The following is a 20,604-nucleotide window of genomic DNA, read 5'->3' on the forward strand; positions in this document are numbered from 1 at the left end:
CATTGTAGGCTAACTGTAGCCTACCATTTCATACAATAAATATGTTGAAATGACAATATCACTGGAGTCATTGCAAATCAATACCGCCACTTGTGTAGCCTACCTGGAGCTGGCAAACTGATTTAATAAATAGCATATAACTTCAGTTTATTGTTGTTGTAGTCTTGTGTTAATATGGTATTATTGAGGGCAATGTTTAGTTAATTAAATTGGAAGTTATCAATTGTGATCATGGTCACAGCTCTATCGCAATTGACGATCAGCTAAAATGCATTAGATTGACAGTAACAGTCAGTCAGATTAGGCTACAGGTTAAAAAAAAAACACTGGCTGTTGTTGACAAGCATATTCAGTTCATATCCATATTATTAATCTGTGATTCAGTGATTGAAATGACGACCCCATCCTCAGTAGCCTATTCCAGCAGGCTATTGGGTAAAGCAAGCACTTCTTACTACATTTACATTTACGTCATTTAGCAGACGCTCTTATCCAGAGCGACTTACAGTTAGTGAATATATATATATATATATATATATTTTTTTTTTTTTTTTTTTTTTATATACTGGCCCCCCGTGGGAATCGAACCCACAACCCTGGCGTTGCAAACGCCATGCTCTTTCAAATGAGCTACATCCCTGCCGGCCATTCCCTCCCCTACCCTGGACGACGCTGGGCCAATTGTGCGCCGCCCATGAGTCTCCCGGTCGTGGCCGGCTGCGACAGAGCCTGGATTCGAACCAAGATCTCTAGTGGCACAGTTAGCACTGCGATGCAGTGCCTTAGACCACTACAGTGCATTTCAAAAGTATTCAACCCCCTTTGCGTTTTTCCTATTATGTTGCATTACAACCTGTAATTTAAATTGATTTTTATTTGGATTTCATATAATGGACATACACAATAGTCCAAATTGGTGAAGTGAAAAAATAAAAAATATTGTTTCAAAATATTCTAAAAAATAATTCACGGAAATGTGGTGAATGCATATGTATTCACCCCCTTTGCTATGAAGCCCCTAAATAAGATCTGGTGCAACCAATTACCTTCAGAAGTCACATAATTAGTTAGATTGCACACAGGTGGACTTTATTTAAGTGTCACATGATCTGTCACATATACACCTGTTCTGAAAGGCCCCAGAGTCTGCAACACCACTAAGCAAGTGGCACCATGAAGACCAAGGAGCTCTCCAAACAGGTCAGGGACAAAGTTGTGGAGAAGTACAGATCAGGGTTGGGTTATAAAAAAAGATCTGAAACTTTGAACATCCCACGGAGCACCATTAAATCCATTATTAAAAAATGGAAAGAATATGGCACCACAACAAACCTGCCAAGAGAGGGCAGCGCACCAAAACTCACGGACCAGGCAAGGAGGGCATTAATCAGAGCGGCAACAAAGAGACCAAAGATAACCCTGAAGGAGCTGCAAAGCTCCACAGCAGAGATTGTAGTATCGGTCCATAGGACCACTTTAAGCCATACACTCCACAGAGATGGGCTTTACAGAAGAGTGGCCAGAAAAAAGCCATTGCTTAAAGAAAAAAATAACCAAACACGTTTGGTGTTTGCCAAAAGGCATGTGGGAGACTCCCCAAACATATGGAAGAAAGTACTCTGGTCAGATGAGACTAAAATTGAGCTTTTTGGCCATCCCAACACCTCTCATCACCCCGAGAACACCAGCATTGTGGTGGCAACATCATGCTGTGGGGATGTTTTTCATCGGCAGGGACTGGGAAACTGGTCAGAATTGAAGGAATGATGGATGGCGCTAAATACAGGGAAATTCTTGAGGGAAACCTGATTGTCTTCCAGCAGGACAATGACCCTAAGCATACTGCTAAAGCAACACTCGAGTGGTTTAAGGGGAAACATTTCAATGTCTTGGAATGGCCTAGTCAGTTGGTAGAGCATGGCGCTTGCAACGTCAGGGTTGTGGGTTCGTTTCCCACGGGGGGCCAGTATGAAAATGTATGCACTCACTAACTGTAAGTCGCTCTGGATAAGAGCGTCTGCTAAATGACTAAAATGTAAATGTATGACTTAAAGATTGCTGTACACCAGCAGAACCTATCCAACTTGAAGGAGCTGGAGCAGTTTTGCCTTGAAGAATGGGCAAAAATCCCAGTGGCTAGATGTGCCAATTCCATAGAGACATACCCCAAGAGACTTGCAGCTGTAATTGTTGCTAGTAAATTGACTAGTAAAATTTATTTTCAAAAGAATAGAATGGCACACATATACATTGCATTCGGAAGGTATTCAAACCCCTTGTCTTTTTCCACATTTTGTTACGTTACAGCCTTAATCTAAAATGGATTAAAAATAAAACTAAGCGACTGCAAGTGAAGAGCAAAATAATCCACTTGTTAAACTACATAACATGCTGGTAAAATGTTCTGTTCAGTGCTGATAAATGAGCCGACTAGACAAGATGATCATGAGGAGCACTCACCTCAGCTAACATTTCTACAGCCTAATTGTAGCTTAACCAATATCCAAACGGAGAGTCAGTGAAAATAACAATCTGACATTGATTTATCAAGACTCCACACTTGTCTCAAAGCAGCATGAAATGGTTGCTCACACGTGGGTAGACTATTGCTTCAATCATATGTATGATAACAATTGGATGACTTTGGGAGTTTCAGTAAGCAACCATTTGGCTTCAATTGCATTAGCCTACTTTATTCCAGTGCATGTGGTGGGCTATGTGAAGAGATGGGTGAAGTGACATGCCTTTCAAAATGTAGAAATGCCAGGATGATAGTAGCAACAGGCGCTGCCTAGCAACCATCAAGAGTTTAAGAGCAGTATGTGCCAAATGCGGCCTCAGCATTACGGCTACGATTCATACTAAGCCTATACTTTTATTTCTGCCAACTGACCTAGTCATGATTGTCGTACAGTTCTGCATAAGGCAGACTAGGTCGGTTGGAATGACTTATGCCCTGTATGATATCTGAGTGAGAATGACTAACAAAATTAATGGGGCCCCTGGGCACATACCAGGTCTGTATTTGGACCATGATTACTACAAATAATATGCCATTTAGCATATGCTTTTATCCTAAGCGAATTAGTCATGTGAGCATACACTTTTACATATGGGTGGTCCCGGGGATCAAACCCACTACCCTGGCGTTACAAGCGCCATGCTCTACCAATTGAGCTACAGACCGCTTAAGTCTAGAACCGGCCCATTGAATGCAATCATGTGGTAAACATCCCAGCTCAGGAAATGAATCATGTTATCTTTAGAAGTTCCATTGTTAATCATGAAAAGGTTAATTGCATGTAAATTAAGAGCTGTGAGACTGATAGTTGCAAAACTGCCACATGTATTGGACTACTGACTCCAAAGTACCGATTTGGTAATTTTGTGTAGGGTTAAATACACTACGTACAGAACAAAACAATGAAGTACCCAAAGTAAGGTCATAGATGCCTCTGCTCATCAGGAAACGGGAAATGTAGTTATAAAGAAACACTAATACCTGATCAAATATCTTTAATGGGACAGACAAGAAATAGTACATGTAAAATGTAAATCCAGTCAACCACTGACACTTAATCCATACGTAATAGCAATAATCCATGCATTTCACATCTAGGAACACAGCAACACATGAAAAGGAATATCATCAGATCGGGGATACAAAAATCAACATGAGTCATTCACCAGAGACAAATGAAAGCCCTTTCTATTTCTTGCTGTGCAGTAACACAAAGCAATTGCTGACCTGACTGACAAATGAGGCAAAGTACCCATTCTTGGAAAAAAATGAAATTAAAAAAATATATTTACATAAAGAAACGTTTCTATTAAAAAAAGGTACGTCTAATGCCCACACCTGCACTCCCAATACCCCAGTGTTTCCCCTAGCTAGACTTTCTCTTAGGCGTGGCGCAGGAGCCCCAAAACAGCAACACAGACTGACAATTTGAATCAATTGGGGCCAAAATATTTTAGCCTGAACAAAAGAGCTAGATGGGAGTCACTACCTGTCCCGCCTAAAGTGATGATAGAGGAAACACTGCAGCATCCCATGGGAAGAGCAGCTGGCATGCCGATGGAAGGGGGCTTGTGGGGTTAAGGAGGTCTATGCTCAGGGTTTCCAGAGCTTGAGTAGGCCATCCTCACTGTACGTGGAGATGAGGTTCTGGTGGGGGTGATGGGCGATGCCAATCACATCCTTCTCATGGACCTGGGATGGGGGAGACAAGAGCTTATGAGACAAAAGTCTAATACAACCTTTAGGCCAGGGGCAGGCAACTAGATTCAGCCGTAGGGGGGCCGGAACATAATTATAATTTGTACACTGCAAATTGACCCTGCCCCCAAAACAAATCTCTCTGGGATGCCTGTTGCCAACCCGCGCTTTAGGCTATAGCCAATCCTAGCACTTTTACATTGAACTAACAGAAATGTTGATTTACGTGCATTATCCCTGACCCTGTCTGACTAAATTGTCTACACACAAATTAATTCAAGTGAATTGACAACTCCTATTTTAATAAACATACTGTCAGGGTTCTCTCCAGCTTGCCGGTGACTGTGCTAAAGCAGTAGAGCACAAAGTCCTCTCCTACACAGTAGATCCACTCGCCACGGGGAGACAGCGTACAGCAGACAAAGTCTCCTCCCTCCCTCTTACCAGAGCTGAAACTCCTCACAATCTGGAGGACAGAGGGAATAAGGTCAAACAAATATTTTTAAAATATTCAAAACGAATACTCATTTATTTCAATTAAAAAAGACCATAAGTGGTCAAGTTGAGTCCTGACCTGGCCCTGCATGTTCATGATGACAACGGTGTTGGAGCGGTTGCACACCACAAAGTGCTCTGGGTTCTTGGGCAGCAGGATGACGTTGTTGACTGTGATGTCGGTGCCGGCCGAGGTGCCCAGGGACTTGAAGGTGTTGGTGCATTCTGTGGTCTTCATGTTCCACACCTGACAGGATATTCACACACAAGTGTTAATCAAAATTCATTAACGTATATTCTCCTGGAAATGCAGGTACACCGGGCATCCCATGAATTGGACAATCTGGTAGGGGTGGAGACAAGTCAAAATACAGTATCTGATGCAAATACCTTTTTTTTACTTATTATGGGACAGTTGGCTTCTAGCAGCCTTTTGCAGAGTGGGGGTTCATACCTTCACAGTGCCGTCAGAGGAAGCGCTGATGATATGGTGGCCATCAGGTGTGAATGTTGCTTCATTAACAAAAGAGGAGTGTCCGCGGAACTCTTTCAGCGACTTGCCCGACTTCAATCCGTGAACCCTGTGGAACGCATAAACATAACAGTTATGGTTCCTTTGTGACCACTGTTCTATATGCAGAAAAAACAAAGAGAGAAAACATGAGAGAAAGAGATTCATGTGTGCAGGTCACCTGATGGTCTGGTCAAAGGAGGCACTGAGCAGCTGGCTGCTGTCCTTGCAGAAACTGAGGCAGGTGACACCTTTACTGTGGGCACGCTCAAAGCGCCGCAAGCACTGACCACTCTGGATCTTCCACACCTGTCAGAGGAAAGACGAGGTAGGGAAGGTAGTGTGAGTATCCACTCAACCCAATGGAAGAGTTTGAACATTAAAAGTTGAGGGAAAAGTGACATCCCTATAGTGTCAGTACAGACCTTTATTTTGCCATCCTGGGCCCCTGTGGCCAGCATCTCTGTGTCCCTACTGAAGCACATACAAAGCACTGCATCGTCCATCATCATGAAGTTATCCTGCGCCTGGTACTTCAGATCCTATCACACACACACACACACACTTAATTAGGTCATTTTATTAAAACGCTTGCAAGGCAGTAAAAGGGTATTTTGAAAACACCATAAATTGAAATCCAGTCTATTTCCAAAATTGCCACAAATCACAGTATCAATTTGTGTTAGATCGCACACGCACCTTTCTGATTTTGCCAGTGGTGAAGTTCCAGACCTCGATGAAACCATCCACTGATCCTGTGACCAAGTACTGACCATCAGGGGAGAAGCGGGAACACTCCACGTGGGACTTCTGCCCAAACTAGTAAGAATAACACTGCATTATGACGACACCCAAGCAGCACTCCTCGTTCTTGTTTTCATGCATTGTGTTTTATGCATCATTTGATTAAATGTTACATAACCAAGCCAGTACCATTGATACACAGGAATCTCTGTTGTAAGAAAGCCATGGCCAAGGGACAGCATCAAAACCATCCTTACTAATAAACACTGGCAATACCATAGCTGGACATACAGTACCTTGATATGTCTAGTGAGCTGTGTTGGGAAGCGCTCCTCCTCCACGTCCTTCACGGCTGCCTTGCCCCTGAACAGGTCAATGGTCATACCTGGGGGCAGGAGACCCTGGTGCTGCTGCCATTTTAGGGACTGAGAGAGAGATGGTGGTTAAAATACTAATCTGCTGCTGCAACATAATATTAGCCTGGTCGTAGATCAGACTTTATGTGCTGAATTAACTTGGAAAGACCGTATGGGTGGCCAGGTGTATAGGAACATGTCACCCACCTGTCCCAGCAGGGCCATGAGACGGGAGGGGGGCACCACGCTGACCTCCCCGGCCAGGGCCTGGGCGATGGCCACGCGTCGCTTCTCCTTACTGCTGCCGTCTGGGTAGGCCTGGAGGACACAGGGAGGAGAGCACACAGACACTGAGCAATGACACAAACACAAGACTGCAGGAACTCTGAACCCATAACAAAACACACAAGTCATTCCTGAGTGGCAACGGAACAAATATACACAAATGCCAAAGTCAAAACTCTATAGGACATTTATTTATGCTTTATTTCAGGAGAACACAAGTTAAGGTTATTTTTGGTGTTCAATTAGAGATGTTCAGGCATACAATAGATGCACAGACATAACCAGACAACCTGGAAAATAGTTCATACTGAGTTATATCTCCTCTATACAGGGAGTGATGTTAGGAGACGTCAACTCACCTCTCTGGGGTCAAAGTAGGAACGAGCCAGCAGGTTCTCCAGGTGAATGTACCTCTCTGGTTGCGTCTGCTTCAGCATGATCATGGGGTCTGTTTGCCTTAGCAAAGACCTGGCTGCTCCCAACTCTCTCAACTCAATGAGCTCCAACACCACCTAGGGGGGCACACAAACGCATTAGAACTCTCCATTTTACAGAACATAGACATAACAGAGCTAGCTAGAAAATAAAGTTCTGGTGCATACGAATTCCAAATACAACATACCATCCCGATTCACGGCAACTTCTTACCTGTTCATACAAGTCTATCAAAGTCTTGTCAGGGAGCTTGAGGGACTGGATAGCTTGCAGCACAGTATCCCAATGGCCACTGTTGATGTCTGCCACAAAACTCTCGATACTGTCCACAGTGTTCAAAGACACGGTGGTCTCTTCCTGCAGGGTGGTCAATGTCCGGTGCAGATTGTTCTCTTTCAGGTACTGCATTATCAGACGAATCACGCTGCAAAATCATGGTAGACTCGCATCAAAACATGACGTGCCTTGATGAAGACAAGTTCGGTCTTCTTGTTCGCTTGCAAGCCAGTTAGCTAGCTAACGTTAGCCTGTCAGAACGCCTAAATTAGCGAACGTTAATATTAGCTAGCTAAGACTATATGGCTGCAATACTATCAATACATAGCTAAATTAAAAAGACCAATGGTAGGTACAAAAACATCAACGCTTGCCAATGAAACATAGCTAGCTAGCAGGCAAGTTATGTTAGCTTAGGTAACTAGCTAACTGGATACAAGCTGCTTGCAGGTTGAGGTAGGCCTCAACTGAGTTTAGAGCTGCCACGTGAACAATAATAAATAAACACATCATACAGGCATTTACAGTTGTGCAAATATGTATAGCTAGAGTACTTACTCTGCTGATTCCACCTCCAAAGACATGACTAAATCACCAAAAAGTAGATCGTTGTGAGTAGAGAAGTCAGCACAAATGCAAACAAGGAACGAACAGTCGTTGAAGTGGGCGGAGTTTCCATAAGTAGTGGACTAGAAATATATTTTCAAAATAAAAGTAGATTAACGACAATAACGTCTGCAGTCGACTGCATGCATCAACCAATGCGTGTATGCTACGTCATCGTCTATGACTGACAGATTGCCATGTAATATGATGTGGTTAGCTGATACGTTAAATACCTATCCAGGTGTTGTAAGATCTGGCAGGCGTCAGCAACGCCTGGGCAGAGGACGTGTCCAATGGTTGCATGCCACAAGTGACAGATTGCTATAACATATGATGTGGTTAGCCTAACGTTGCTGACGCCTACCAAATATTACAATGCCTGGACAGGTATTTTACATATCAGCTAACCACATCATATTTTATAACAACCTGTCAGTCGATGACACAGTCAGTAACATCGCAAGCAACCATTGGTTGATGCATGCAACTTCTGAGCAGCAGACACGACCGTTGATTGACACACACAACATCTGAGCAGGGGACATGACCTGTATTTAGGCCCAGGCAGGTCCCTTATGGAGGTTCATTCAGGGCTGTGTTCAGTACGAAAAAAACGTAGTGGAACCTTCAATTAAATGGGGGAGGGGAGCTTGGGTTGTGGGTTCAAAATGCATCTCTGCCCTTTGATGATGCATTCATAACTAAGTGGCAAGGTGGTAATTACCAGTTGTGAAGTCATAAATACCAGTTGGATGCATTCACGTGCTTTGAACTCGTTGAGAAACGCCGATTGGCTAATGGCTAACAAGCTGTATCAACCATAAACTAAAAGTACAGCTATTGTGCTTGTAAACAAAAAACATATTAATAGATTGCTTTTTGTAAATAGTGTTTTGTTGTTGCATTTAACTGCCGACAATCCTGTTATAGAGGTCATTTCCTTAGTGGGTGACATCAGAGGTCAGCATGTGGGAGAAGTCGGAGTTCAGGTATGATATAAGAGTTTCCAAATAGTAATTACCAGTTGGAATATGTTCAAATTGATTTTTCCCAATTGTATGTGGTAAATACCACCTTCCAACTTGGTTATGAACGCAGCATAAATATGTCACTCACCCCGCCACACCCACCAAAAGGATAAAATGTACCCCAAAGTCTGTTCAAGAACATTGAAGAATGCTTTGAGGAAACATGTGGTTCAGTACAAACCGTTATGCAACATAGCAAACGTTCAATCGAATTGGACGCACCCCAGGGAGGCTACTGCATCTACACAGGCAGCCCAATTCTGATATTTTTTCCATTAATTGGTCTTTTGACCAATCACATCAGCTCTTTTCACATCAGATCTTTTTGATCAAAAGACCAATTAGTGAAAAAATAACAGAAGTGGGCTGCCTGTGTAAACACAGCCCACTCACCTGCACTGGTTATGGTCAGAATCCGATTGTAGACAGTTAAATGACTGAATAGTCAGGGCTTACTACGGTATTATTAATTTATTTGTGAGTTTGGCTCGACTGAAGTGTCTTGCTTGGTAAATTAACTCACTCTGGTCAGTCATGTTATTTGCGCTTGTTTTGGGCACCCACTGATTGGCTAATTGATGACGTTGTGTGCTGTGGTGCATTCGTTTTGTTCCCTGGTACATAAACCAGCGCACGGGTTAGCAGTGATTGCAGAGAGGTTGCACAGGGAGAAATATTTGGAGAACGGGAGCGACTGGGAAATATGGCGGAAAAGGAAAAAAAGAAAAAAAGTGGAGCATGTTATGAATAAACATGGAGTGGTGGATTACACAGGCCTTCTGAAAGATCTGGCGAAGGAGAAGGTGATAGACAAGAAGAAAAGGACAGTGTTAATGTTTATGAGGGAATAGGAAATGAGGGATTTCACAGAACTTTTGGAAGAACTTGAGGAAATTTGAGAGTGACGAGAGTGAGGATTAATTAGATGTGGTGGCAGGTGCAGTGATGACTGTTGAGAAGAAGTTGAGTGTAGAGGGAAGCATTGTGGCGAGGAAGGTTTGCGTCAAGTGTAAAAAGATGGATACGTGTTCCAGTAGCTCAGAGATGGAACCTGACGAGAGCGTGGATGAAGTTCCTGCAGTGAGGACCGCCGAGTTCGGGTCTCGGTCCGAGGATGTAAAGGATGATTCTGGCCCAGTGGGATTAAGATTTGTGGAGATAATGGATCCTTGCATTTTGGCTGATCCATATGTGGTGGTAGGTTGGGTGGAGAAGAGGTTGGGGACTGTTGAGTTGGTGAAAGTAACTAGGAGTGGACTAGTGATGATTTATTGTGTTTCTTCAGCCCAGAGGGAGCGGGCGTTCCGGATCACGCGATTAGGGACAAGAAATTTGAAAAGTGTGTAGGAGGGCATGTGACGAGGAATGTTTAGTTTTGGTGGAGAAAGTTGTGTTTTTAGTTGTGGGGGTGCCCATGGGGCTGGAGATCGGAGGTGTCCGGTGAGAGAAAGGCAGGTTGAGGTTGCTAGGGTCAGAGTAGTACAGAAAGTGTCGTATACTGAAGCTGTGAAGAGAGTGGTAGAGGAAAATGGGTACTGGGTGAGGGATCCTGAGAGGATTCCTGTGAGTAGGCAGAGATTAATAGAGAGTGATGGAAAGAATATGTGCTTCTGTAAGGTAGGTTTCTTTGTTGTAAATTGTACTGCAGAAATGGATCAAAAGTCAAAGAAAATAGAGGTTGTGGTGGCAGCAGCAGATAAATACTTGGGAGTGCGAGGTTTTACTGCAGAACAGTTGCAGAGGGTGTTGAGTGGTAGTGTTCTGTCCTTCCAGACTGTTTGTCTGGAGTAGGATTAGATAGGGTAAATAGTGGAATGGGGTGCTGTTTTTTATATGTTTTTTCAGGGCTAATAGATGTCAGGGTAGTTTTTTGTTTTCCTTTTCCCCAATTTTATAGTATCGTATCACAAATAATTTAATCTAGGTAGGTCATGAATGGCCTCACACTCCAGTACAGTAGGTGGTGGTGTATGCACCTTAAATTGGATGCGATCCGCCAACCCAATCTCAAAGAAGAAGAATGCCTCCTGGGCATGAACAAACTCAGTCGCATAGAAATATATAGAGAAATACACTACATTACCAAAAGTATGTGGACACCTGCTCCTCTGACATCTCATTCCAAAATCATGGCCATTAATATGGAGTTGGTCCCCCCTTTTCTGCAATAACACTCTTCTCGGAAGGCTTTCCACTAGATGTTGGAAAGTAGCTGCTGGGACTTGCTTCCATTCAGCCACAAGAGCATTAGTGAGGTCGGACACTGATGTTGGGCGATTAGGCCTGGCTCGCAATCGGCATTCCAATTAATCTCAAAGGTGTTAGATGGGGTTGAGGTCAGGGCTTTGTGCAGGCCAGTGAAGTTCTTCCACGCCGATCTCGACAAACCATTTCTGTATGGACATTGCTTTGTGCACAGGGGCATTGTCATGCTGAAACAGGAAAGGGCCTTCTCCAAACTGTTGCCACAAAGTTGTAAGCACAGAATCGTCTAGAATGTCATTGTATGCTGTAGCGTTAAGATTTCCCTTCACTGGAACTAAGGGGCCTAGCCCAAACCATGAAAAAAAGCCCCAGACCATTATTCCTCTTCCACCAAACTTTACAGTTGGCACTATGCATTGGGTCAGGTAGCGTTCTCCTGGCATCCACCAAACTCTGATTCGTCCGTCGGACTGCCAGATGGTGAAGCGTGATTAATCACTCCAGAGAACGCATTTCCACTGCTCCAGAGTCGAATGGCGGCTAGCTTTACACCACTCCAGACGACCCTTGGCATTGCGCATGGTGATCTTAGGCTTGTGTGCGGCTGCTCGTCCATGGAAACCCATTTCATGAAGCTCCCAACAAACAGTTCTTGTGCTGATGTTGCTTCCAGAGGCAGTTTGGAACTCGGTAGTGAGCATTGCAACCGAGGCCAGATGATTTTTACCCGCTGCGCGCTTCAGCACTCGGCGGTCCCGTTGTTGTGTGGCCTACCACTTTGCGTTGAGCCATTGCTGTTCCTAGACGTTTCCACTTCACAATAACAGCACTTACGGTTGACTGGGGCAGCTCTAGCAGGGCAGAAATGTAACGAACTGACTTGTTGGAAAGGTGGCATCCTATGACGGTGCCACATTGAAAGTCACTGAGCTCTTAAGTAAGACCATTCTACTGCCAATGTTTGTCTATGGAGATTGCATGGCTGTGTGCTCGAAATCCACTAATTTGAAGGGGTGTCCACATACTTCTGTGTGTATATATAGTGGATTTGGGGATGTATAGACAATATGTACAGTACATGGATAGAATATGTAATATATCTGAAGAATAGTATACGTACAGCAATAGTTAAATAGGATAGGCCTTGACTAGAATACAGTATATACGTGGGTAAACGGTATGTAAACATTATTAAAGTGACCAGTGTTCTATGACTATTTATATAGGCCAGCAGCCTCTAAGGTGAATGGTAGAGTAACCAGGTGGTAGCCGGCTAGTGACAGTGACTAAAGTTCAGGGCAGGGTACTGGGCAGAGGCCGGCTAGTGGTGACTATTTAACAGTCTGATGGCCTTGAGATGGAAGCTGTTTTTCATTCTCTCGGTCACAACTTTGATGCACTTGTACTGACCTCGCCTTCTGGATGGTATCAGGGTGAACAGGCCGTTGCTCGGGTGGCTGAGGTCCTTGATGATCTTCTTGGCCTTCCTGTGATACCAGGTACTGTAGATGTCCTGGAGGGCAGGCAGTGTGCCCCCGGTGATGCGTTGGGCAGACCGCACCACCCTCTGGAGATCCCTACGGTTGCGGATGGTGCAGTTGCCGTACCAGGCGGTGATACAGCCCGTCAGGATGATTTCAATGGTGCATCTGTAAAAGTGTGTGAGGGTCTTAGGGGCCAAGCCGAATTTCTTCAGCCTCCTGATGTTGAAGAGGCGCTGTTGCACCTACTACACCACACTGTCTGTGTGGGTGGACCATATCAGATTGTCAGTGGTGCGTACGCAGAGGAACTTGAAGATTTTCACCTTCTCCACTGCGGCCCGTCGATGAGGATGGGGACTTTCACCCTCTGCTGTCTCCTGAAGTTCACGATCAGCTCCTTCATTTTGTTGACGTTGAGGGAGAGGTTATTTTCCTGGCACCCCTCCGCCAGGGCCCTCACCTCCTCCCTGTAGGCTGTCTAGTCATCGTTTATAATCATGTTTCATTTGAGAAGACCTGTTTCATTTGAGAAGACCTGTTTCATTTGAGAAGACATGGTTAATTTGAGAAGACATGGTTAAGGGCCCCGTGTAGCTCAGTTGGTAGAGCATGGTGCTTGCAATGCCAGGGTTGTGGGTTCGATTCCCACGGGGGGCCAGTATGAAAATGTATGTACTCACTAACTGTAAGTCGCTCTGGATAAGAGCGTCTAGTAAATTTGAAAAGACATGGTATATTTGAGTAGGCTAGCAGTCTTTTCAACATAGCCCACTTCCTCTTTGAATCAAACCATCATAGACTGTAGGCCTATTCTGCAGTCTCTGAATACTTCTTTATGCAGTGTCAAAGCTCAGCATCACCATAGGCCTACTTGTGTCCCCGTCAATCAGGAAACAAAATGCTTTTTGTTGCTGATGTCTTGCGAGGTTTCGTACATAAAATAGTTTGGTAAATAGTTTCGGTCACACTTTATTTGGATAGTTCGTATAGTCCATCTGTAGATTCTTTACAGATGGTCATACTATCAACAAACTATCTGTTTGATAAGCAACTGCTTGCTAAGGTTACGGTTATGGTTGGATTAGGGTTAGGATAAGGGTTATGGTTAGGCTTAGGGTTAGTAGATAGTCTGTAGAGCAGGGGTGTCAAACTCATTCCATGGAGGGTCTAGTGTCTGCTGGTTTTTGTTTTTTCCTTTCAGTTAAGACCTAGACAACCAGGTGAAGAGAGTTCCTTACTAATCAGTGACCTTAATTCATCAATCAAGTACAAGGGAGGAGCGAAAACCCGCAGTTTGACACCTGTGCTGTAGAGCATCTACAGATGGACTATCCAAATAGTGTTACCATATAACCTCAAATTCCCTGGTAAAGTAAACATTTAATAAATTAAATAACATTGTTCTAAACTTCCCAATAGACTTCCCTCTATACCACCCTGGCAACATCCCTTGAATGGCCAACAGCACTTTGACGCCATTTGCTGCTTTTCACAAATTTGTTCAACAGGGGGAGCTCCACATTTATAGAGAGGACAGTCTCATCAGTACTCTCTGCCAGTGAAGGTCTTTCAAGGTTATGATGTTCAGTGCTGTGCTGCACCAGTCCAGCTTGTAGTTAATTTCATGTGTGTTTGTGGGGACATTGGCTCAACGCTGCACAGGCTTGGTATTAAATGACTTTTGGCAGAGAAAAAAAGGTATCTGTTTGCATTGTTTGCAACAGTATTACATTGCACACATTTGAACATATTCTGGTAAAAGCTGAATAATTGCTTCCTCCCTCATTTTAATTAGACTTGGTCTTACATTTTAGTATTTGGGATGATCGTTCGGCAAAGGAAAATGTATTGTCACTGTGTATGATACACTTGGAACACTGAGCTGTTTGACCCCACACATGATGATCCTTTCTCCTAATAACATCAAATACATGACCTTGTAAGACACAAACAAAATACCACCTGTTTTACCTTGTTGATACGGGTCTGAGAGGTTGTTGAAGTGTGTACCCAACTGATACACAATGCACAGGGGAGCATTCATTTGTCCCAAGAAGCTATTCACCTCTGTGCACTAATGGTGTGTGCGTTAGTCGGCTCTTGAGTGTGAAGCAGGGGTGGGTGGGAATGGGCTAGATCGGTTTTCCCTCTAGGCAGCTTCTCCCCGGGATCCTAACTCTCCATTGATAAGCCATTATTGATCCTTGAGTCTCCCAGGCTGAGGAAGGAGAAAAGGAAAATGAGTGAGAATACTGAACGAGACAGGTCTAGCCTATTCAAAAGGTTGTAACATTCACATAGCCTACAGTGCAAACATTTTCATATCAAAACCAGCTGGCATCAGAATACAATTAATGATGGCACATCAAGGTGATGAAAAAGCTACGGTATTGTTATTGCTCTTGTGAGGCAATGTGTCTGCACACACAGGCACAGATGTATGGGGCTCCCTGAACAGCCTGGCTTGGAGAGATGCACAGCAGAAGGGTATCCTTCTTCCTGTAACGCAATAAATGGAGCTCACCACAGAGAAACTGCTCTTCAGTGGAAAAGCTCCTGGGCTGTTTCACATTGTATTTACATGAAAAACCTAGAAAGGTGCTGACACAAGCGGATGTTTTGAATGGTGCTATCTTTTCAGGCGCAGGGCTGTCTCCTTGGCTAAGGCCGCTGCCAGGAATTAAGTAAATGTGTGACATGTACAATGTTTGTTATTTTTTTGAAGAAGTCCTGCTTTTTGGGTGGCCTTTGTTGTTGAGAATGCACAAGAGGTCTGTATAAGCTTGACAGGATATGACAGTGTCTTGTCAGTTAAATTGCTGATCAAAGGGATACTTTTGTGGGGTAGGATGCATTGGCTGTGATTTGAAATGTATAATAGAGTTCTGTTATTGGACAAAGGGAATGACAGAATGAATCACAGTTTACCACAAGAGGCTTATTTGCATGAACTCAGTAAGCGACCAGAAATGTTGCATACTCCTTGTCATAACAAAAGTAAGAGTAAATTAAGTCATATGAATTGACAAGATCATGTGTTGTATGATTAGAAAGATTCAGTCTACACTACACTGCAGTCGACTTGCTGACAAGGCGCTTGCCATCTGTCATTGGAAATACAAAGAAGTGATGAGGCCATGGTTTAAGTGTTTTGTAATTGTTAAACCATCCTTGCTTATTTTCATCAGTGACACTCCATACAGTACGGCTCAGAGAGTGGAGTCAGAACATAATGTGCAGTCAGTAATTGCTGTGCTTAAGGTATGTACATACACACATACAGACTCGGTTCGTACTGAAACAACAGATAGGCTTAACAAGTTTGAATGAGGGTATAAAACAAAATAAAAATAAAGATAATTGGAGGTAGCCAATGCTTAATGCTGCAATTACCAGGCAATTGTGTAATGATAGGATAGAGTGCTGTAAGTAGAATGTCTCTCTCTACTGCATATCACCAAAGCCTTTCTTCCATTTGTATCTGGCTTCGACAATACATGTACACTTCATGAGTTATTGGTTCCCTGCATCTACTTATTGCAGTGCAGAGTCAAGATAATAACTAAACCCATCTTCTGTTGGACTGCTGAAAAGGATATATATTGCTTAGGCGAGCCCATTTTCCAGACTTTTAAAAAGGGTTACAACATGGAGCATGTATTCTCTTACCATGAGCACCATTTATCTATTTCAAATTCAATACATGCTAACGTGAACAGTAGGGAGAGAATTAGGCACTGCCTTGACCACATTTGGGATACTTGCATTCTGAGATAATTTTGTAACAGGACAAATTGATCTGTGCTTTAGTTAATATGTTCCATTCAAGTGATTGTCATGTAAACATTTAAAAAAAGAAACACACTGGCCTTGCACTGGCTCTAGAGAGGTAGGACTGACGTGGGTCCTTTTCAAATATTAGAACAGACCCAACAGCGCTCATGGGCTCTCTCGGGCGACTGCTGAGAGGGAACCAAACCAAAATGTCACTGCCTAGCACCTACCCATTGTGCTCCTCTGTATAATAATACTTTTTAAAATTAGAGTGGCATTTGTCGCCATGGGAATAGGCCTGGCTGTCAGAAATTACTGAAAGTACAGCAAAACCCAGTTTGAAAAGGTCAAACCCCTATAATGAAAATAGAAGGCCATTTTTCTCAGGATATCATTGTTCCATTTCATGAATAATAGCGAAAATTACCTTGATGATGTATTTATCATTAGCACATAGAATAATTAGTTATTATTAAAATGTAGGAAGAAGTAATTCTCCCTCTGAGCTTGCAAAAGTAGCAAGTGTGATTGTTCCAGTTGCTGACAGTAACAATTAGCCATCAGTCATATAGACTTTAAAGATGCCACCTACAGTTCTCACTTCCTACCAGACAGCTGTTGAACAGCTGCATTTACACATCTTCCAGCTACAAGGAAGGCCATCTTTTCCATTTGAATCAGACATATGCTGTGCTACAATATTTCTACACTGAGTATACAAAACATTATGAATAACTGCTCTTTCCATGACATAGACTGACCAGGTGAAAGCTATGATCCTTTGCTGATGTCACTTGTTAAATCCACTTCAATCAGTGTAGATGAAGTGGAGGAGACAGGTAAGAAAAATATTTTAAAGCCTTGAGACAATTGAGACCTGGATTGTGTATGTGTGCCATTCAGAGGGAGAATGGCCAAGACAGAAAACTCAATATTAGGAAGGTGTTCCTAGTGTTTGGTATACTCAGTGTATACAGTATGTCTTCATTTGCAGGAAGAAAGCAACCCTCTTTGCAAAAGATGAATGAACTTTCAGTAAGTGAATGCTCCCTTTGCTCTCACACAGGAGTGTGAAGAGGAAGATGTGTGTCCATCCGTCAGTCTTTCCCCCCCCGGTGTGTCTGGTGCATGCTTGATCAGCACAACGTGAGGGAAAAGGGAAAATACTAGTGGCTGCACTATAGACAACACACAGCCTTGGAATTCTCTCCAGCCTCTCCTCAAGTAAGGTTGAAATGAATCTGTAATCTCATATCACCCTCCAATGTTTCTGGCGTCGACCCAGTCTGAAGCTATGATCCAGGAGGAGCGTGTCAGTGTATAATGACTATAATCATTAATCAAGACACCTGCAACTGAGCTGCAACCGGCTTGGTTGCTCTCAAAACATTATTTGAACATTGCATGTAGTCCCAGTTTAAGAGATCACTCCCGGGGCACAATATGTGTTCAATACAATCACCTGTGATTTATTGACTTCTCATCAGTACAAAGTCCTCGGTACAGAACTAAGCTGCCACTTGGCCATGCAGTGACAAGCATTACAGAGCAAGATGAGAGAAGAGGTAGGATAGACAAGAGGTGGAAAGAATACTAAATCATATGGATTGATTAGGAAGAGAGGGAGCAAGTATGTGTGTAGCAGGAGACAGACGGAGAGGGAGAGACAGAAAGAAAGGGAAGTTGGTCCTAGCTAAGCACTGTTACAACTCTACCAGCGTGCTACAGTGATTTCCTTCCCCCTGCGGGAACCTGACATTAATCAATGGGACACATCGTTTAGCCGAGGCCATCGACTTCCACAAGCATGGAGCTCCGCAGTTCACTCTGCTAATGTGTCTATTCACACACTTTCTCAGGGGAAAATGGCTCTGGGTATAATGTAAATACTACCATTATAACACCATACCTTAAGGTTGTATCATGGAAAGCTTTTGAAACCCCTATTACATACATTTACGGAAATGTTTTTCTGAATACGGATATGTTTATGTAGCTGTTGTTGTTTCCCTCTGACATATGGTAGTCCTCCAAGTGCATTATAGCCACAGTAGGCCAATGTAGCCAATGTGGGGTTTATACTTCACAAGTTTGGTCGCGCTGTGGTAAACACTGACTGAGCTAAACCCTGAGATACTGTAATTGGTATGTTCAGAAAAACACAGTGTTGATAATTAGGTTGCTGCGCTTATAAAAACGCAGTCGTAGACCTGGGAAGGTAACAACGTGTTCTTCCTGACACCGCTGAAAACATTAATCTCTATTCCTCAGAATGGATTTCACCTGGCATGGAAAATAGAACAGGCCGCGCTGCTCAAGAAGAAACAGTGTGGTATGTGTGTGTGTGTGTGGAACACAGACAATGTCTTCAAACTTTTTTTATCAAAGTACAACATGACATACCGGTAAATGTTCTCTTCACACCGATATAATGATATCATCACTTCACTGCATTCATCCAACATTGCACACATGCAATGGAGGAACGTTTCCCATTTGCTAGGAAGACATTTGGGCGATTCCATGCCAGTATGGCCTGAAAATATTTTTGGTATCTCAGATTGTTCTGGCAATTCTCACATAGAAACTTAATTGGGAGGAATAATGTTTGATATGCTTTTTACACTTTTAACACACACCATTTTTTTAGAAAATCATGATGAAAGTGGCCGTTTTAGACCTATACATGCCTCCTAATATTGTACTCTGAAATATGGATTATATCTATATTCTGAAATACAATTGTATTTATTCAACCTTAAAACTATTAATATCTCAAAAGTACAGTTTTTGATTTTGTTCATTTTTAGACATATTGTTTTAAGCAATATACTCTACAAGAACATCACATTTCCAGAGTGTGCACTCTGCTACTTTTAAAGTTATGATACATTTTATGAGCACCACCAACACAGTGAATGGGAAAATGGATTCAAAGGGAACTCGCTCTGCTGGTGATTTGCTGAATGTGCCATCCTACAGGAGGGCTATGATTTCTATGTATAAAATTTATAATTTCTTCAAAAGTAGCAGAGAGTCCACTCTGGAAATGTTATGTGTTTGAAGAGTATATTGTTCCAAACAATGTCTAAAAATAAGCTAAATGAAAAAGGGTACTTTTATATGAATAATAATGTTTTCTGTTGAATAAATGTACATGAAAAATAGTATTTCAGAATCTAGACATACTACATATTTTAGAGCACACTATAAGGAGTATAATGACACCAAGATGTTGTCTGTACAATGTATGGTTCACGGATCATAGGGTCTTACAGGAGGAATGTATACAGATATTGGCTCTTAATTTGACCTATATTGTGACAGTGAAATAATCCTGCAGCAACAGGATTTGAACGTTTAGTACATAATGTTGCTTGATCGGTAATTAGGCTATTAGCTTTCCAAAAGTAGGCTACATGAAAAGTGCAATACTGTTAATATAACCGTGTGTTAGTGTGGGTTTTCAGTGAATTTATGTAAATCACGAAGCTCATCTGCCTTTCCAGGAAAATTCTCAGCAACAAAAGTGATCAAATTAAGATGTTACGTCTGTAGGTCTAAAACGGGCCTAAAATTGTCACTTCCATCATGATTTTCTCAAATCTGAGATACCAAAAATATTTTGGAGCCATGCTGGGGTGGAATTGCCCATCTGACTCTTACGGGTCAGCTGCTCTTTAGCGTTTGAGGGATGAAGCACTATCAATAATTCATTAGCTAAAATTAGATTTGTCGCTAGTGCCGGATGAGGATGGAGGCAATGAGCTACAGGTCTTAGGGCCCACACCTCTCTGACCTTACTACAGCACACAGGAAATAGATTCAGGTATAATCACATTCTGGGAGCCAGCCTGGATCATACATCTGGGCCAAGCTCCTTTACAGTGTGTTCATAATGCTAACAGGCTGCCTTAACAATGTCATCTGTTTCCCCATAGTGGTTTAGCCATTTACGCTGAAAAACTAATGTCACATAGTACACAGTGACAGGCTCTAAGGTTGTATTTCCAGGGATTTAAAATGCAAAACATTTTAGTGGCCCCCCTCTTGGCGGTGGAGAGAATGTTGCAAATTTCCTGCAGGTCAGGGCCCCTGTGCACGTGCCTTGTGTGTCCGATCAGTAATTTGCCCATGATCACTACAAGGTTTAGATTGCTAGGTACTGTAAGTGAGTGTAGCCAGC

At 42.9% G+C, this 20,604-nt stretch overlaps 1 protein-coding gene across 1 annotated transcript; it reads right to left on the bottom strand.

The window, feature by feature from the left end:
• Window positions 1-3,501: 3,501 nt before the first annotated feature.
• Window positions 3,502-8,001, bottom strand: LOC311107426 (WD40 repeat-containing protein SMU1). The gene is made up of 12 exons (XM_084149918.1): window positions 7,880-8,001; window positions 7,259-7,469; window positions 6,970-7,122; window positions 6,533-6,643; window positions 6,266-6,394; window positions 5,925-6,044; window positions 5,651-5,767; window positions 5,407-5,534; window positions 5,169-5,295; window positions 4,794-4,961; window positions 4,533-4,685; window positions 3,502-4,213 (listed from the first exon to the last, which is right to left on the bottom strand). The coding sequence occupies exons 1-12, from the start codon at window positions 7,903-7,905 to the stop codon at window positions 4,115-4,117; spliced, it is 1,542 nt and encodes a 513-aa protein (XP_084006044.1). The 5' UTR covers window positions 7,906-8,001; the 3' UTR covers window positions 3,502-4,114.
• Window positions 8,002-20,604: the final 12,603 nt, after the last annotated feature.

The sequence above is a fragment of the Coregonus lavaretus genome, assembly GCF_964263955.1.
Source record: "Coregonus lavaretus genome assembly, chromosome: 32".
Classification (NCBI taxonomy): domain Eukaryota; kingdom Metazoa; phylum Chordata; class Actinopteri; order Salmoniformes; family Salmonidae; genus Coregonus; species Coregonus lavaretus.